This window comes from Musca vetustissima, unplaced genomic scaffold (genome assembly GCF_032173495.1).
Source record: "Musca vetustissima isolate MV318-11 ecotype Yass unplaced genomic scaffold, APGP_CSIRO_Mvet_v1 utg5780, whole genome shotgun sequence".
Classification (NCBI taxonomy): domain Eukaryota; kingdom Metazoa; phylum Arthropoda; class Insecta; order Diptera; family Muscidae; genus Musca; species Musca vetustissima.
In genome coordinates, this window is record NW_026886298.1 from 6803 (window position 1) to 26201 (window position 19399).

General features: G+C 35.9%; 1 protein-coding gene across 1 annotated transcript in view; it reads right to left on the reverse strand.

The window, feature by feature from the left end:
* Positions 1 to 265: 265 nt before the first annotated feature.
* LOC133333824 (uncharacterized) overlaps positions 266 to 19399 on the reverse strand; it is a gene marked incomplete at its 3' end in the record, with an annotated part of 57021 nt that continues 37887 nt past the window's right edge. The window contains exons 13-14 of the mRNA XM_061542138.1: positions 7446 to 7789; positions 266 to 1111 (exon numbers count right to left, since the gene is read on the reverse strand). Of these exons, the coding sequence (XP_061398122.1) occupies positions 266 to 1111; positions 7446 to 7789 (1190 nt within the window). The remainder of the gene's footprint in view (positions 1112 to 7445; positions 7790 to 19399) is intronic.

A 19399-nucleotide genomic window follows, 5' to 3' on the forward strand; every position in this document is an offset into this window, starting at 1 on the left:
GGGGTTTCTAACGGAAGCTATACGCTATAGTCATTACTTATAACCATTAGGACGATTTCGAATTTTAATACTTAAAAAATAATTAAAAAAAAAAATATTTCATTAACGAATAGTAGTACAGACAATTACACAATCACTAAGACATCAAGAGATTTTAAAGACCGCCTTCTAAAATCGGACTCTAATGAATACATACACACACACACAAAGAAATACTGCTGGAAACCTACAGTTCCATAATCGATTAACATTCAATTCAACTTACCGACATATGTGTATCACTGGTATCGCTCTTGTCATCATCGTCACTAAAATCACCACCCGACAATGGATCCTCTTGGAATATTGGACTGTTCGAACGATGACCACGCTGCATTATCGGCGTCAATGCTGGCGACGGTATGGGCGTGGGCATTTCACGTATCGGCGACAGGCACTTATTGTTAATGCCACTGCTTGGTATCTCTAGCAATATTGTCGGTGGGTGCAGCAGATTAGCCGATGATGACGATGTCGACGATGAGGGCGATGTACTCTTGTGCGCATTGAGAACATCTAAGACAGGCACTTCGATAGTTGTCTGGCGATAGAAGACAGGCGAATCCGGTGGTCCACTTGAATAGCTAACCGGTGTGTGCATTGATGATGTCGACGACTCATCATCACCGGGTGCATCATCTTGTGGGCTGGAAATGGTCGGCGTGGTCGAGGGTGAAACAAATACTGAGGCCGATGTTGATGGTATGGTGGCCGTTGTTACGTTGGACGTATTGGCGGCAGCAAAATTTCTAAACATGGCCAATATCGAATCGGCACTGGACACCTTGGGTCGGGCCGGTGAGCCAATGCGACAGCGTGGCGGTGGCAGACCCATGGTCAGGCCACTCAGCTGATTGTTGTTTGTACTGCCCATTTCACTGCCACTGGTTTGTATGGAACGCAAACCGAAATCGGTTAATGCCAGATCGGAACTTGAAAAGGAATCACTGCCATGATTGGAGGTGGTGCTGTGCGGTGAGCGTATGTCATTGGTGCAGGGTGATGGTGGCATGGAACTAGCTCGCAATTGTATATCAGTTGGCAGGCTAAGGGCACTAGAGTTACGAGTTGCCTGTTGGGAGGAGATGGGTAGCAAGGAAAACCAAAGGTTAGACTTTGATGGTCAAGTGAAAAAAAACGTCGTTAGTAAAGGAAAACACATAGAGACTAAAAATTCACGTTATAAAAAAAAGAAAACGTTATCTAGCCCATTACTCTAGAGACAAGTTTGACACAACGTGTTGTTTATGATTCTCAGACAAACAATTGGTGGGAAGTGTGTATGAAATGGGCATGGCAAGATGGGCGAATGTCTTTCATTGCTCGCTAAGTGTTTAATGAATGGCGATTTGGTTTTTCTTGTTCTTGAAGGTGAGTGTCCTTTGCAACTACATTCATGATTGATGACTACAAAGAAGAAGTTGCATTGCTTTGGTGGTGTTTTGCAAAGAAGAAAAATTCGCTACAAATGCGTTTTTTGGTTTGTGCTCTCAATTTTTTGTGAATTTAGATTTTGACATAAAATTCAATACTTTTCTTTTCTTTTGATTTGGGGTTTTTAGTTTTGTGTTTTTTTTAGACAAATGCCTCCTTTTCTTCTTCGTTGTTGGGATGAGTTCGTATGTAGAGACTCTTTGATTTTGCCTGAGAATCATAACCCATTTTTCGTTTGAACAGAGTAATAAAACACATAAAAATAAATTACAAATTTTAATGATAAATGATAAAGTAAAAAGATTATGATTTCATTTTCGAAATGTTTGTAATCTACACCACATTTTTAACTTTTGATGAACATATTTTAGGATTTTATAAAAAAAACAGTATTTAAACATCGTCATATTTCATTAGAAGGAAGTCATGCTGTTTATGGGGTTTTAAAAGGCCTCTTGTGGTCTTACAGCTTTTACCATGATGTAAAGTATATTTAACACTTAACATTCCGTTTGCAGCAACTCCAAAACAATTTCAAGGATGCCCCATAAACTATATGTATCCTGGTTCAAAATAAAATTTTATTGCGATTTAGCAATATCTGTCCGTATGCCATTTGAAACCACACTATTGCTTTTACTCCCGAAATGCTTTGTATTCAAAATGGGATATATCTGATCAGGTTTTCATATAGACCTCATATAACGGTAATGTCTAATTTAAGGGGACCCCCCATTCTCGGGGTCAAACATTTGTTTGATTTAATTCGAATCTACACTAATTTAAGAATGTCCTACAAAATTTCAAGTGAAAATCTCAAGAACTCTTGAACATATAGCCGATTTATTGTGTCAGCATCAAGTGACGGCTAAAGGGCTTCTCAAACTTTAAACGCGTTTTTCTCAAAACGAATGGCGGGCACGATAACTCAAAAACTAATAATCCAATCGGTTTCAAATTTTGACACGTTTCTCTAGGAGTGTGTAGCTCTCGTATGAACTAGGATAAAGTCAATCGGTGAAGATCTTCCTTATTTTTATACCCTCCACCATAGTATGGAGGGTATATTAATTTTGTTTTTCCGTTTGTAACTCATCTAAATAATCATTTCCGACCCTATAAAGTATATATATTCTTGATCAACGTAAAATTCTAAGACGATCTAGCCATGTCCGTCTGTCCGCCTGTTGTAATCACTCTAGCGTCTAAACGTCTGCAGGCAGGTCAAGTTCGAAGATGGGCTATATCGGCCCATATAAGGGTACCCCCAAATTTCGGTATTTTGGTGTTATTGGGCGTGTTTTTTAACCGAATTCGCTGAAATTTGGTACTTTCAGTTCTTATTGGGTACCAAATCTCCCTACTAAAAATTATAAATATAGGTCAATTTTTTCTGGTACCCCTCATATAACGGTACCCCTCAATTTTCGGTATTTTGGGGTTCTTGAGCGCGTTTTTCAACCGAATTCGCTGAAATTTGGTACTTTCAGTTCTTATTGGGTACCAAATGTCTCCACAAAAAAATTATAAATATAGGTCCACTTTTTCTGGTAGCCCCCATCAGGGACGTACGCAGGGGGGCGGCCCTGGGGGCCCGGGCCCCCCCCCCCCCCCCGAAATGATTTTTTTTCACAGTAAATTTATGTTTGCAACAGCGAATTTTTTCATTTTGTACTGACGGGCCCCCCCCCCCCCCCCCGAAATGAAATCCTGTGTACGTTGCTGGCCCCCATATAACGGTACCTCCTAATTTTCAATATTTTGAGGATTTTGAACGTATGTTTCCGCCGAATTAGCTGTAATTTATTATTTTGAGTTCTTAATAGGTCCCAAATCTATCCACAAAAAATTATGAATATAGGTCCAGTTTTTCGGATAGCCCCCATATAAGGGTACCCCCAATTTTCGGTATTTTGGGGTTCTTGAGCGCCTTTTTCAACCGAATTTGGTATATGGTACCAAATCTCCCTACCAAAAATTATTAATATTCGCCCCCATTTTGGGGTAGTCCTCATATAACCCCCTTTTTTATATTAAAATGGTTATCTGATTTGTTCCGCGTTTCTTTGATGTAATCATTTCACCTGTGGAGGATATCGAGATAGAACGTAAGGTTCGATAATGAACTATAACCCGCATTTAGACCTAGCCCCTGTATGGAGGTTCCAGAAGAAGTGTACCGATATTCCCCATTTTCGAATTTGAACTAAGATTGGAAGAAATAATAAGATGGACAAAGTTTGGATGAAATCTAAATTTTTTGAAACGGATTTGGTCCAAAGAAACATGAGGTCTAGAACCAATATTTCGATTAGCCACATTTTCACCGTGTTAAAGTGTATACACCCTCAATAGCGATAAATCTGAGGGTATAATTATCCATTAAATATTTCTGAATTTTTTATTTTTTGTTACATAATCCCTTTTTAGAAATGTCGGTATAGGTCTACTTTTTGGTATGTTCCCTATATTTTCATTTCTAGTACCTGTCAGTATATCTATGGTGGAGGGTATCCAAAGTTCGGCCCGGCCGAACTTAACGCTTTTTCACTTGTTTAACTTGGTTTTTGGTCAAAAATCGGCGATTTTCCAAAAATATTTTTTCAAAGGTCCGCCATTTTATTAATTTTAGAGCGATGTCAATAATCCTAGTTCATACGAGAGCCAGACATGTACTCTTTCTAACACCGTTGGAATTTTCGGATTCCGATGTTCCAGTGAGGAGTTATAATGCCCGCCTTCAAAAATAAGGACTTCTCTTTAATTACAAAAAACAACAAAACAATTACAAAATTTGTTTGTAAATTATTTTTCTTCTCTTTTAAATCTTCAAATATATATGTGCAAAGTTACAAACCTTAACAAGCATTGTAATTGATTTAGCAGCTCATTGAAAATCTTGAAAAATTAAAATCGAGAATGGGTGGGGTTTCCCTTAAGGTATTTTGAAGAATTCAAACAGAGCTCCCTACTGAACTTGCTTTAAAATTGTTCAATTTCTTCGCAGAAATTTGTCGATATATCCTATATATCCTATTTTATTTATTTTGATGGACCAGCCAAAAGGAGACAAGACGATATGTGCCAACTATAGTGGAATCAGTCTCCTTCTCATCGAATATAAAGTTCTATTCAGCCAATGGTCAATGACGTTATTGGATCATATCAATGTGGCTTCAGACTTGGCCAATCCACCATAAACCAGATTTTCACACTTCACCAAATCCTGGAAAAGACCTACAAAAATACATCGACTATTTCCACCTTTTTGTCGACTATAAAGCCGCATTCGACAGCCCAAACCGCTAAGTGGTATTTAAAGCCATGCCTGTGTTTGGCATTCCTGCAAAATTAATACGACTATGCAGAATAACTTTAACTGGCACAAGGTTAGCATTTTAAGTCGGAATGAATCTCTCGATCCCTTCAATACCGAACGAGGATTCGGACAAGGTGGCAGTTTGTCGTATGACCTGTTTAGAATCCTGCTGGAAAATGTTAAATGTGAACAGTAGTGAGACTCTGTACACCAAACAGCATATATTGGCCAACAGATGCTACTATGGTCTGAGTAAGCAATTCAATAATAAGGCCACCTCCCGCCATACCAAACTCACAATAACGCTGATACTTTTCGTGCTGTTATATGAATCTGAAGTATGGGTACTTGCGCAAGCAGATGAGGCAACTCTTGGACTGTTTGAGATAAACATTCTGTGCGTCAACTGTGAACATCGCCGTCGAATGAATCATGGGTTTTACCATCTATTCTCAGACATTGACATTGTCAGACGTATCGATCTGCAGCGACTACGTTTTCTAGGCCATGTTGTGAGAATGACACATACAAGCGAGACAACTGGTGGTTCACGTAGAAGGGAAAGGACAAGAATTCGATGGAACGATCATGTAGAAGACAACGTCTCGGAACATGTTCTTTCATATTGGATGAACGCACACAAGACCGACGCGCCTAGAAACCTTTTTTAGGCTCGGCTTATGGAACAAAAGTCTGTCACAAGTCATTTAAGTAAAGTAAGTAACCTATGAGGAGGTAAAAACCGTTCAAATACTCATGTCTTTAAAAAATCTTCGTCTATGGAAGCCATCGGATCTTCATACTTTCTATTCTTTAGGTCAGGATATTTTTGAAGATTCTCTGACATTAAGCCTTCTTGCTCCCAGCTCAGTCTTTTCTATAGATTCAGTATAGAATAAAATACCCCTGTCCTCCTAATTGCCATCGAGGACATATTGGTCTTCAGCTTGTCTATAAACCCTGCCTACCCTTCACTTGTCTATACATAATCATTGAGCGTTAGCTCATCTATAAAGGTTCCCAAACCTTCAACTGAGCTTCAGCTCGTCTGGCTTTTATGTCGCCTATGAATATGCCCAGGACTTAAGCTTTCCTATAGCCTCCCCGAGCTTAAACTCTCTAAAAACTCCCTCAGCTTCAGCTGATCTATTACTCCTGAGATTTAACTCGTAGTTAAAAACTCCTATCCTTAAGACACTCAGCGCTTCAGCTCGTCTCTAAAGACTCCTTGAGCTTCAGTTCTGGCCGAAATACCCTGAAATACCCCTCCTAAAGCTCAATATTTGAGCTTTATAGCTCATCTATAAAGATTCCCAGACCTTCATCGTTTTTTAAGACTCCTTGAGCCTTATCTTATTTTTAAGTTTTATTGAGCTTTAGTTCATCTATTAAATCTCTATGAGCTTCCACTTGTCTAGAAGTTATTCCTGCCCCTTAGCCCACATATAATGACTACCTGTCCTACAGCATGTCTAAAAGGACTATCTGCCATTCTGAGCGTTTATAGATTTGCAAAGTTTCAGTACGTCACCGAAGACTCCCTGAGCTTCAGTTCATATATAAAGAATATTGGAACATTAGTTCGTTTATAAAGATTACCTGAGCTTCAGCTGGTTTTTTTGAGACTCCTTGAACCTTATTTCGTCTATTAAATCTCTATGAGCTTCCGTTCGTCCAGAAAGTATTCCTGTCCTTTAGCTCAATGACTGTCTGGGCTTCAGTATGTCTAAAACAACGATTTTACTTTCAGACCTCCTACAAAGACTTCCACAGCTTCAGTACGTCAGCGAAGACTCCTCGAGCTTTAGTTCATATATAAAGATTCCCCGATTTTCAGTTCTTTATGAAGATTCTTGGTATTCAGTTTTTTTGTAACGACTTCTTTAGTACTTCTATAAAGATTTCCCTCGATTATAAAATGTTTTCTCATACCCTGGAAACTCTTCTTGACTTTTAGCTCATCAAGAAAGACCTCCGGAGCATCATCTTGTTCATAAAAATTGCCTGAACTTCAGTTAGCCCATAAATTGTTCTGAGTTTCTGCTCGTCAAAAAAATCTCACTGAGTTTTTGCTCGGCTATAAAGACGCCCTGGGCTCCTATTAAGAATGTGTGAGCTTCAGCTCGCCTACAAAGATTTCCTGAGCTTCAGCTCGGTTTTTAAGACTCCTTTAGCCTCTGCTCTTTTTTAAAATCTCATTGAGCTTTAGTTCGTTTATAAAGTCTCTTTGAGCTTTCGCCCGTCTTGAATGTATTCCTGCCCTTTAGCTCGTACATAATAACTGTTTGGGCTTCAGCATGTATACAAGGATTGTCGGACTTTCACACCGCCTATAAAGACTGCTACAAATTCAGTACGTCAACGAAGACTCCTCAAGCTTTAGTTCATATATAAAGATTCCCTGATCTTCAGTTCTTTATGAAGATTTCTTAGCAGATCTCTTTGACCTCTAGCTCGTACGAAAAGACTTCCCAAGTTACAGCTTAGCAAATATATTACAATTACCGTCAGATTTTAAAATTATTAAAACATTTTTAAAGTGTGTTTATTAAAATTATGGCGTAGATTACATCACATATTTAAAAAGAAATAACTTTTCTAGAAATGTTTGGTTTCAAAATAATAAATACTTTTTTTGTATAAAAACAAATACCTCTGATCCTGAACTCATTTCAGCTGAAACTTTATTCAGTAACCTGGCAAATGTCACCTTTTTCTCCAGCTTCGGATCGTTAATGGCTCGCTCCACCGTGGCCGATGTTAGCGAACCAGTATTTTCGGAAAATGTTGTTTCCTTCTGATCACTTTCCGAATCGATGGTACTGCCACCGGCATGTAATCGATTCTCCGACAATGAAATTAATTCACCCAAGCTAACTTTGGGTTTTGACGTTTGGGCAGCCGGTGAGACAAGTTGCTGGAGGATTTGTTTCTTTTCGGCAGCGTTTTTCTTAACGGGTGTAGAATTGTTGCGCTTTTTGCGAGGTGATGGTGAACCTATTGGTGAGAGGGATGGTTAAGAGAGCGATAGAGAAAGAGGGAGAGAGAGAGAGGAAAGAGACAAATAGAAAATGAAAATATTATGATATTTTTTGGTTATTTTTGTTTTTTGTCAGTAAACTATTTTTTGCATTTATTCAATTTGTTAAATTTTAAACATCGAAGACAAAAAGAATATGAAACTGAAAACTAGAAATAAATAATGTGAGTTGATTTTGGATTTATTTTTTTTTTTGGCAGAAAGTTGTTAATTTTTGTCTGGAATTTGCTGGGCACTACGGATATTAGGAAAGCCATCTAAGAAAATTGGAAATGAAATATATATTTTACTAAAGCTATAGAATTAAAAAAAAATAGTTTTATTTTGGGAAGGCAAAGGAAATGAAGGCCATGCTAGAAATAATATTGACTACAATAAAAAATACAAGTTTTGAATAAATGCTTTAAATATAAGCGTCCAACAAAAATTTATTATTAATATAATATTTTAATATATATTTTTTAAATTTGAAAATTTAAATTTAAATAAAAAAAAAATGCAAATTTTCAAAGCATTTATTCAAACCAATTTTTTCTACAAAAATATTGAAAAAATTCAACCAATTTTGGTTGCGTATAAAAATCGTATTAATTTGTTGTTTTAATAAATAAAAAATTTATCTAAACACATAAAAACACACACCGATATATACTATCAACACACGAACACATTTAAAAATATATATTGATATTATATATATAGAAAATATATTTATATAAAATACAATTCGCCCACCAGCAGCCACAAAAGTTTTCCGTAAACATTTTATTTTTTTGTTTGTTCTTTTTCTTTTGTTATTTAATCGAAATAAGAAATAGACTATTAATAATAATATTTATTTTGTTTTTAGTTTTAATTTTATAAAAAAAATATCTCTTTCATTTGTTGTTTGTTTATACATTTTGCTCTGTTGATGTTAATTTAAGCAAATTTTGGTTTTCATAAAATGTTTTTTGTTATAGATTTTTTTACTATTTACAAAATGTCTTTTAATTATATAGGGGAAGATACAGAATGTATAAGCTGTTCAAATTTTAGCTTTATATAATTTCTACTTTATATTATTTGGGGGGTCTTGGGGCAATATTTTATGTTTATTACGAATTTTGTTGTTGTTGTAATAATGTTCATTCCAAATTCATGTCAAAATGCGTGGCATTAAAAGATTTAAATATCAATGGCGTTGGAGTTGGAGTAACATTTAAAAAAAATTTAGTAATTTCGTTTTTTTAGTCGTTTTCGTGTGTAAACACTCCAATTGTCAGGTTCGTTTATAAAGGTTCGTCAATATGACGGTCCACTGTACCAAACGTTTTTTTATCTTTCGCTCGTTAGAATTTTTTTGAAGCTTTATTTCGCCTAAAAGACTCCCTGGCATTTAGTCTCTCTGTAAAGTCTACTTTTACTGCAGCTCATCTATGAAGGTTCCTTGCTCTTCAACTCGTCTATAAGTGTTAATTGGTCATTACTCTATGAAAACATCCTGATCTTATGTTCTCTCTGAGCTTCACTTCGTTTATAAATTATACTAGCATATGTCCGAAACTTCGTTAGCGAATGTGGGAATTATTTAACCCTTTGAGCCCCGAGTTTTTTTTCCGTAGTCATAGAACAATTTTCTGTTTAAAGATTTAATGTAACTATTCTAAATAGAACATGAACAAAATTTGACATCGCTACATCCTTGCATTCGGGAGATACAGTACGTTCATTCTGAAAAATACAAGTCCAATATCAAGGAAAGCTAATGCTAAATCGACGGAAAAATCTTTTTAAATTATTCTCTACATTCTTTTTTACAATAATCAAACATAATTGTGTTGACAGAATTCGTACAATTCGAATACGAAGCGATTTAAATATTTTGAACTGTATACACAAATTTGTACTGTACACATTTTTGCCCTCTTCTCTATATTGAAAAGCTCACTACTTTATCAAAAATATGATTTTTTAAGATTTTTCTTTTGATATGTGTTGTCCATAATCAGGTCTTAACGTGGGCAACATTGGGCCACAAAGGGTTAAAAACCAATACAGACCAAACCCATATTTTCAAAAGTACCTATATATGTCAAGCCAACACACCAATTCTGAACACAACACCCTTACAGTGATTCTAACTCCAAATGTCAAGATTCCAGCTCAATCGGTTTACCTAACTCAAAATTTGGTACAATTTAGTACAAACAATAATCCTTACTCCAAATTTCAGAATCCCAGCTGTATCAGTTCACCCAAAATTCAAATTGTACCAAAATTTAGTACCCATAAGTATGAATTTACAAAACTATATCCATACCCCAATCCAACACTCCAAAAGAAACCCTATTTCCAAATTTCAGCGTTCCAGCTCTATCGGTTCATATAAATCCACATTTGGTACCATTTTGTACGCATTAGTAACAAATTTCCAAAACTTTTTACAAACCCCAATCCAACACCCTTACAACACCAAATGTCAAGATTCCAGCTTTATCGTTCACCTAACTCAAAGTTTGGTATCATTTAGTACACATTAGTATAAATTTCAAAAACTTTCAATATATCCCAATTCTACACCTCAACAGTGACCCTAACTCCAAATTTCAGAATCCCAGCTCTATTGGTTCACCCAAAATATAAATTGTACCAAATATAGTACACGTTGGTACGAATTTCCATAACTTTCTACAAAGCCCAATCCTAACGTCAAATTTCAGGATTCCAGTTCAATCGGTTCACCCAAATTCACATTTGGTACCTTTTCCAAAACTTCCTACATCGGGTCACATACAATTTAAATTGTACCAAATTTTGTTCACATTAGAAGGAATTTCCAAATCGCTCTTAAAACGCTCATTTCAACAAGCCACCCCCCCAACAATGATCCTTACTCCAAATGTCAAGATTCCAGCTCTATCGTTTCACCCAAATCCAAATTTGGTACCATATAGTACTGATTAGTACGAATTTCCTAAATTTCCAACATACACCAATCCTACACCGCAACAATGAGTCTAGCTCCAGATTTAATTGTTCCAGCTCTATTGGTTCACCCAAATCCAAATGTACCAATTATAGTACGATTTAGTAATTTTCGTACACATAGGTAAAAAATTCCAAAACTACACTCCGACGGTAATGTTAATTTAAATTTTCAGTATTCCAGCTCGATTTGCACCTTCAAATCAAATTTGTATCAAATATAGTACCATATAGTACTTTTTCGTACACATGAGTACACGCGTTCCAAACCATCTCCTTATATCGACCCTACTTCTCAACTCTAATTCGCATTCCAAATTTCAAGTTTTTAGCTCTTTCCATTCATATGCTACAAAATTGTACCAAATTTAGTACATTTTTGAACTTTTCGGATACCTATAGTTCGAATTTCCAAAAAAATCCTTTGCTACATCTATTCTGCACTCCATCAGTGACCCTCATTTCAAATTGAATAGAGTTCTAGCTCTACCGGTTTGACAAATACAAATAGTATCACGTTTAGTACTTTTCGTACCGTTCTAGTACAAATTTCCAAAAACCCAGCCTTATCTGTCACCTTTGGACCAAGAGTGACCCTCACCCAACATTTCAAGATTGCAGCTTCAGCCGTTTCGTCTGGGAGTTGATGAATCGTTGTCAGTCAGTCAGTCAATCACTTTACTCTTTTATTTGTATAGATATAGATAGAGAGTTTTAGTTCGTATACAGAAAACGCCCGATCTACAGTTCGTCAATAAAAACTCCACGAGCCTCAGATTTTCCAGAAATTCAGTTCCCCCATAAATATTACCTTCACCTCGTCTATTAAGACTCCTTGAGCTTCAGCTCTCCCATTAAGACTTCTTGAGCTTCTGCTCTTCTACCATGAGCCTCAGATCGTTTATAAAACTCTTTTAGCTCCTCTATAAAGACTCCTTGAGATTCAGCTCTTCTATGTAGACTCTTTGAGCTTCAGCTCCTCCCTTATTTTCAGGGATAACATCGCACATATAATAAAGAATACAATTTTATGTCGATTTAGTCAATCTCTTGTAATCACGATTATGTCCTTGAACCAAATTTGCTCTTACTTTTCTGTCTTTCTTTAGGGGTAGACCCCTATAGTAACCATTCTAAACCTTACACAACTATTTTGCTAGGTTAGTATAGCTCCAAGATTTGTAACGCCGAGAAATATTTGTCTACTTTTCTGACCGCTCTAGAGGTCGCAATAATGAAAAGAGGAACAAGCATGGCCCTCTTGCTTATAGTCGGTCAATATTTAAAGGGTCAATTGAACCAGACTTTTGTGTTATACTACAGATAAGTACTACCGATAATGTGGGCGTTCTACTTAAATATTTACAGGGGTAATTTAAAATTTTTGAAAATTCCCATTGCCACACTAGAGGCCATTAATGTCGCGCGATGATAATTATGAACCGAAAACATTATTTTATCAGGAATTATCATTATCAGGCAACGGAAATTCCGTAAAATTTCCCCTGGATCGGGATTAAGCTTCGCAGAATTTAAATTGTAGGGTATGGTATCGTATGGTCGGACTGTCAAACTATAAGAGGGCAGTTCGGAAAGTTCTTAGCCTAGCACAAAACGCGCGGTATAAAGTTGAGTGTTTTGGAAACTTCCATCCCTGTTATGAACACATATTAAATTTCCATCTGGTAAGTACTTCATATAGAAACAGGCGTTTCAAAAAGACGCATCCTCAATTTTTTACAATGGAGAAACCAGAAAGGAAAGTAGTAAAGTCGAACTGGGCCGACAATATGATACCCTTTATCACTTTGGGTATATTGTACATATGTATCCTTACAATTGCATGCCAATGTTCCCTCATCATCATACGTACCATGGGACAAATTTATGGAAAACGAATCATAGCGAAATTGATACACGCTATTCGGTTAAAATTTAATTAAAAAAAAATGTAATTTAAAAATTTAATTTCAATCAGACATATGGAAGCTATGGCGTTGTTCAAAATTTCGTGTTAATCGGACAAACATTACGAGTTTGGTGCACCATTTAGATCTTAAATCGGACGAACATATATATATGGGAGCTATATCGAAACTGAACCGATTTTCCCGAAACTCACCACACATCATTCTAGACTCAAATCTGTACGCTAAGCCAAATTTCGTGCGAATCGAAGGATATATACGGATTTTGGTACACCATTTATATAAAATCGAACGATAATATATATGGGAGCCATATCTAAACCTCAATCAATTTTACGAAACTTAACACACATCACTCTGGACTCAATTCCCTATACCCTATACCAAATTTCGTGCATTATTTAAAACTGAACCGATTTTCAGGGAACTTTCCACACATCATTCTAGGCTCAATTGAGTGCGCTGTGTCCAATTTCCTGCAAATCTAAGGATATGTAGGGTCTTTGGTGCATTTACCTTAAATCGGACGAAAATATATATGAGAGCTATATTTAAATCTGAACGGATTTTTCCCAAATTCAATGGGGTTCGCCAAATAAATAAGCTATGCCAAATTTCATCCAATTCGAATCATAAATGCGACCTGTATTTTGTTTACAATTTAAACCGACAGACAGACGGACGGACGAACGTGTATTAATCGACTTAGAAAACGATTCTATGCATATTCTCAAAAGGAAATATGTGTTTATCTCGCTGCCGTTTGCCTATTACAAATATATGCACAAAGCCATAATATCCTGTACCACAGTGTGTTGAAGGGTATAAAAATTGCAGATGCGTCTTTTTTGAACACCGGTTTCTATATGAAGGAGTTGTCAGATCGAAACAAAATTCAACATGTGTTCATAACAGGGATGGAAGTTTCCAAAACAATTAACTTTTTTCTGTTTATACCACGCTTCTTGTGCTAGGCTAAGAACTTTCCGCACAGTCCTCGTACTACTCTGCTCACTGTTTAGAGAGGTTGCAGATGATTTATATTGGTCAACAATTAAAATCACTCCGATTTTTAGTATTTAATGATTTTAATATATTTTTTAACTGAATTCGTTTTAATTCCATATTTTCGAGTTATCAGTGGATATTTGATATAGCGTCCATATAATGATAGCACCAATCTTCAGTATTTTTAGGAACATAAAATTGCCAGCTAACGTGACTGCAATGTAGTATTTCTGGTCCCCTGTGGATTGCTGAATATCCGTGGAGAACATAGTCGATTAAAAGATAACATATCATCAATGAGTGGTACACATTATGATAATTTGATATTTGGAATAAACACTATATAACATTTCAACAAATTTAATTAAATACTAAAGATTCTACCATGTTTACTTTCTGGTTGTTTTTTTTATTTATTTTCAAAGGGGATAGGACTTTTTTTAAAGCAGGTGCAAAAGCAATTCTTACATTTTATTGGGGAATGTGCAATACTTGTTTCTCATAATTACTGGTCTTGTTTGGCTACATCAGCAGGGGTGTGACAAGGGGGGCGGGGTACATCCAAAACCAAGCAGGAAAATATTTGTTATATTTGTGTGAATTTGTGCAGATATGTTGTGTATCCTGTCATATGGGACATTCATATATATTTTCAATAGATGTGGATATTGCAAAATTAAATTTGTACCAAATTAATTTATGATTCTTAATATATGATTATATTTTAATTGGATAGTTGGGCCAAGAAAAAAAAACAAGATAGAAAAATCTATCACAAATAGTAGAGTTGTTATAGAGTTTAAAAATCTTATAAAGATTTTGTTCAGATAGAATAATTTCTACATAGCAGGTCGTCTATCAATAGAATATGCAAAAAGGGTCTTCTGTAAATAGAATGCCTATACAAGTTCTGTGTTCTGTAAATCTTCTAAAAAAATATACTATTTGTTGCTTTAAAAATTATGTAATATACATAGAAGATCTTCCCCGATTTTTCCATTGGCAGTACCTCTTTCTATTGATTGTTTCCCCGCATGTTATGTCGCAGACAACACAATATATGAAAGATACACATTCTGTAGCAATTAAATACATTTCTGGAAATCTTCTTATGAAGAGAGAACACTTTTTATATGTATTCTAAAGATAGATGTTCTACAGACCTTCTAGAGATTGAAGATCTTCAATAGATATTTAGGAAGTAGAATAATTTTTATACCCTTCACCCCACTGTGGTACAGGGTATTATGTCTTTGTGCATATGTTTGTAACAGGCAAAAGGAATCGAGATAGACCCATGGTTCCTTTTGAGAATATGCATAGAATCACTTTCTGAGTCGATTTATGCATGTCCGTCCGTCCGTCTGTCCGTCCGTCCGTCTGTTGATGTTAAATTGTAAACAAAGTACAGGTCGCATTTATAATCCGATTTGGCTGAAATTTGGCACAGCTCATTTATTTGGCCCAAGGACGAACCCTATTGAAATTGGGAAAAATCGGTTCAGATTTAGATATAGCTCCCATATATATTTTTGTCCGATTTGAGGACTTTAGTCCCTGAAAATCATCCGATTTGCACGAATTTCGGTACAGCGTACTGAATTAAGTCTAAAATGATGTGTGCCAAATTTTAAGGTAAATGTGGCACCAAAGTCCCTCTGTATCTTTCGATTTGCATGAAATTTGGCACAGAGTACTGAATTAGGTCCAGAATGATGTGTGCCAAGTTTCGAGAAAATCGGTTCAGATTTAGATATAGCTCCCATATATAGTTTCGGCCGATTTAAGGTAAATGTGGCACCAAAGTCCCTCTATATCTTTCGATTTGCATGAAATTTGGCACAGAGTACTGACTGAGGTCCAGAATGATGTGTGTCAAGTTTCGGGAAAATCGGTTCAGATTTAGATATAGCTCCCATATATAGTTTCCTCCGATTTAAGGTAAATGGGGCACCAAAGTCCCTCTATATCTTTCGATTTGCATGAAATTTGGCACAGAGTACTGACTGAGGTCCAGAATGATGTGTGTCAAGTTTCGAGAAAATCAATTCAGATTTAGATATAGCTCCCATATATAGTTTCGTCCGATTTAAGGTAAATGGGGCACAAAAGCCCCTCTATATCTTTCGATTTGCATGATATTTGGCACAGAGTACTGAATTAGGTCCAGAATGATGCGTGCCAAGTTTCGAGAAAATCGGTTCAGATTTAGATATAGCTCCCATATATAGTTTCGTCCGATTTAAGGTAAATGGTGCACCAAAGTCTCTATATATCTTTCGATTTGCACGAAATTTGGCATTGCGTAATGAATTAATGAATGTGTGTTTAGTTTCGTGAAAATCGGTCCAGATTTAGATATAGCTCCATATATATCGTCTGATATATATATATATATATATATATAAATACGCTTATAATAGATTTTCATAATTTTGTCCCTGGCCCTTTAAAAATTCGATGTCTTTTAGGTTTCATCTTTTGGATATATCGAAAGTGGTGAAGGGTATCATATAGTCGGCCCCGTCCGACTTTACAGCTTTCCTTACTGGTTTTTCCACTAATCGCCTGCATATAAAATATCTTCGATATAAAAGATATTATGTTTACAAGTTCTTTAGCAGGTCGTTTGTCAGCCATATAAGTTGAATATATATATATATATCATCTGTGTATTATTGTACCAAATTTAGTACACAGTAGTACGAATTTTCAAAACTTCCTATATACCCTATCCCACACCCCCACAGTGATCCTAAATCCAAGTTTTACGATTCTAACTCTATCGGTTTACCCACAATTTAAATTGTACCAAATTTAGTACACAGTAGTACTTATTTCTGAAACCTCCTTCCTACCCCAAACCTACACTCCCACAGTCATCCTAAATCTAAGTTTCAGGATTCCAACTCTATTGGTGCACCCGCAATTCAAATCGTACCAAATTTAGTACATAGTTGTACCAATTTCCTACATAATTTAGTACATAGTTCTACCAATTTCCTACATACCCCAATCCTACACACACACAGTGATCCTAAATCTAAATTTCAGGATCCAACTCAATCGCTTCATCCACAACTTAAATTGTACCAAATTTGGTACACATTTGTACAAATTTCCAAAACTTCATACATACCCCAATAATTCACCCCCACAGTGATCCTAAATCCATGTTTCAGGATTCAAACTCTATCGGTTCACCCACAATACAAATTGTACCAAATTTAGTACACAGTAGTACGAATTTCCAAAAACTTCCAACTTAACCCAAACCAACACCCCCACAGTGATCCTAAATCCATGTTTCAGGATTCAAACTCTATCAGTTCATGCACAATTAAAATTGTACCAAATTTTGTACACAGTAGTGTGAATTTCTAAAACCTCCTTTTTATCACAAACCTACACCCCCATAGTGACCCTAAATCCTAGCTTCAGGATTCCAACTCTATCGTCTCATTCACAATTAAAATTGTACCAAATTTAGTACACAGTAGTACAAATTTCCAAAACTTCCTACATATCCCAGTTCTACACCTCCACAGTGATCCTGATTCAACATTTCAGGATTCCAACTATATCGCTTCACCCACAATTTAAATTGTACCAAATTTAGTACACATTAGTACAAATTTCTAAAACTTCCTACATATTTCAATCTAACACTTTAACAGTGAACCTGACTCTAAATTTCATGATTCTAGCTCTATTGATTCACCTAAAATTCAAGTTGTACCAAATTTAGTACCGTTTAGTACCCATAAGTATTATTTTCTTAAACGGAATCCTGACCATAATTCCACCCCTACAGTGATCCTGACTCCAAATTTCATTGTTCCCGCTCTATCGGTTCACCCAAATCCAAACTGTACCGATTATTACTTAGTACTTTTCGTACACATAAGTAATAAATTTCCAAAACTACGTTCATATCCCAATCCTACACTCCGACGGTAAGTTTTTTTTTTAATTCCAGGATTCCAGCTCGATTTGTATCCCCAAATTAAATTTTTACAAAATATAGTGTCATATAGTACTTTTCGTACACATGAGTACACGCTTCTAGTGTCCTTCATGAGATCAAATGTTTCTGAGATCCCCATATCCTTGTCAGATAGATATCCTCATCTGCTAGATAGATCAGATATATATGACCTCTATGGAGGAAGTTAAGCAGTCCTCACAGATATTCTAAGGATAAAGTACCTTCTACAGGTCTTATTGAATACCTACCACAGGATTTCACTTAGAAGGAAGACATGTTTTATAGGGATAGAAAGCCTTTTGTAGTCCCTCTACAACAAAGAAACATTGAAAATTTCATCTACAAGTATGAGCCCTTTAACATACCATCAACATGTAGACTTTCTATACGTAGATAGACTATCTCCCACTCTTCTACTACAGATCGAAGAACTGAAGAAGATCCAACTGCAGATAGGCCTATAACAGGCGACATTACAATGGAGTTTTAAAAACAAAACCTTTACAGATAAAATTTCTTCCACAGGCACATTAATGAAAGGCAGCTTTTCAGAAGACCTTTTTTTCAGGTAAGACCTATCTGAAGAATATAGAATATATACAGATAGGAGACCTTTTTACAAGTTTTTTTACAGATAGAAAGTCTTCTAAATTATACAAGACCTTTTACATGCCCCTTCTGTAGATAGAAGAGTTTTCACAGTTCTCCCATAGTTCATAGTTCTCCTAGAGAAAGAAGAACTTATACATACATTCTATAGGACTACAGATAGGAAACCTCTTAAAAACCATTTGTATACATAAGCCTTCTGCATACAGACTTTCTATAGCCCTTTATAGGCAGAATTCCTCTTTCCAAAGGCTATCTTCAGATATTCTATATATAGAATGCCCTATATATATATATATATATGGATGCTATAGAAGCGAACAAACGAATTTTGGCATAGCGTATTGAAATAAGTCTGGAATGATATATATATATATATATATCGTCCGATTTTAAGTAAATTGTGCACTAAAGATCCACAGCTAGGCCGATTGACACAACGTATTGAAATTAGTATAAATTAATCTCTGGCAAGTTTGCTTCAAATATAATTTCGACTTGTTTATTGAGATTAAATTTTAAACAGAGCAGCATACCGAATAGCGTGTGTCAAGTTTGCTTTAAATCGATTTACACAAATCTGTCCCACTGTGCGCAAACGACTCTAAACTTGCCCAAATGAAATGAAATTCTGCATAGGTTCCAGAAGGATATAAAAATCAGATATTTAAGTTCGTTCAATTTCATGTCAAAATTCCTTCAAAAAGCGACGTCTTTTCGGATACATATGTACCCAAAGTGGTGGAGGGTATCATATAGTCGGCCCAGACCAACTTTACTACTTTCCTTACTGGGTTTTCCATTGTAAACCCGTAAGGAAAGTAGTAAAGTCGGACTGGGCCGACTATATGACACCCTTCACCACTTTGGGTATATTTTACATATGTATCCTAACAGACGACGCGTTTTGTTATAAATCTATATCTGAACCGATTTCGGGGAAACTTGCCAGAGACTAATTTATATAACATCAGTACGATGTGTCAATCGGCCTAGCTATGGATCTTTTCAAGAAGCTTAGCAACATCATTCATTCCTGACTTAATTCAGTACCCTATACCAAAATT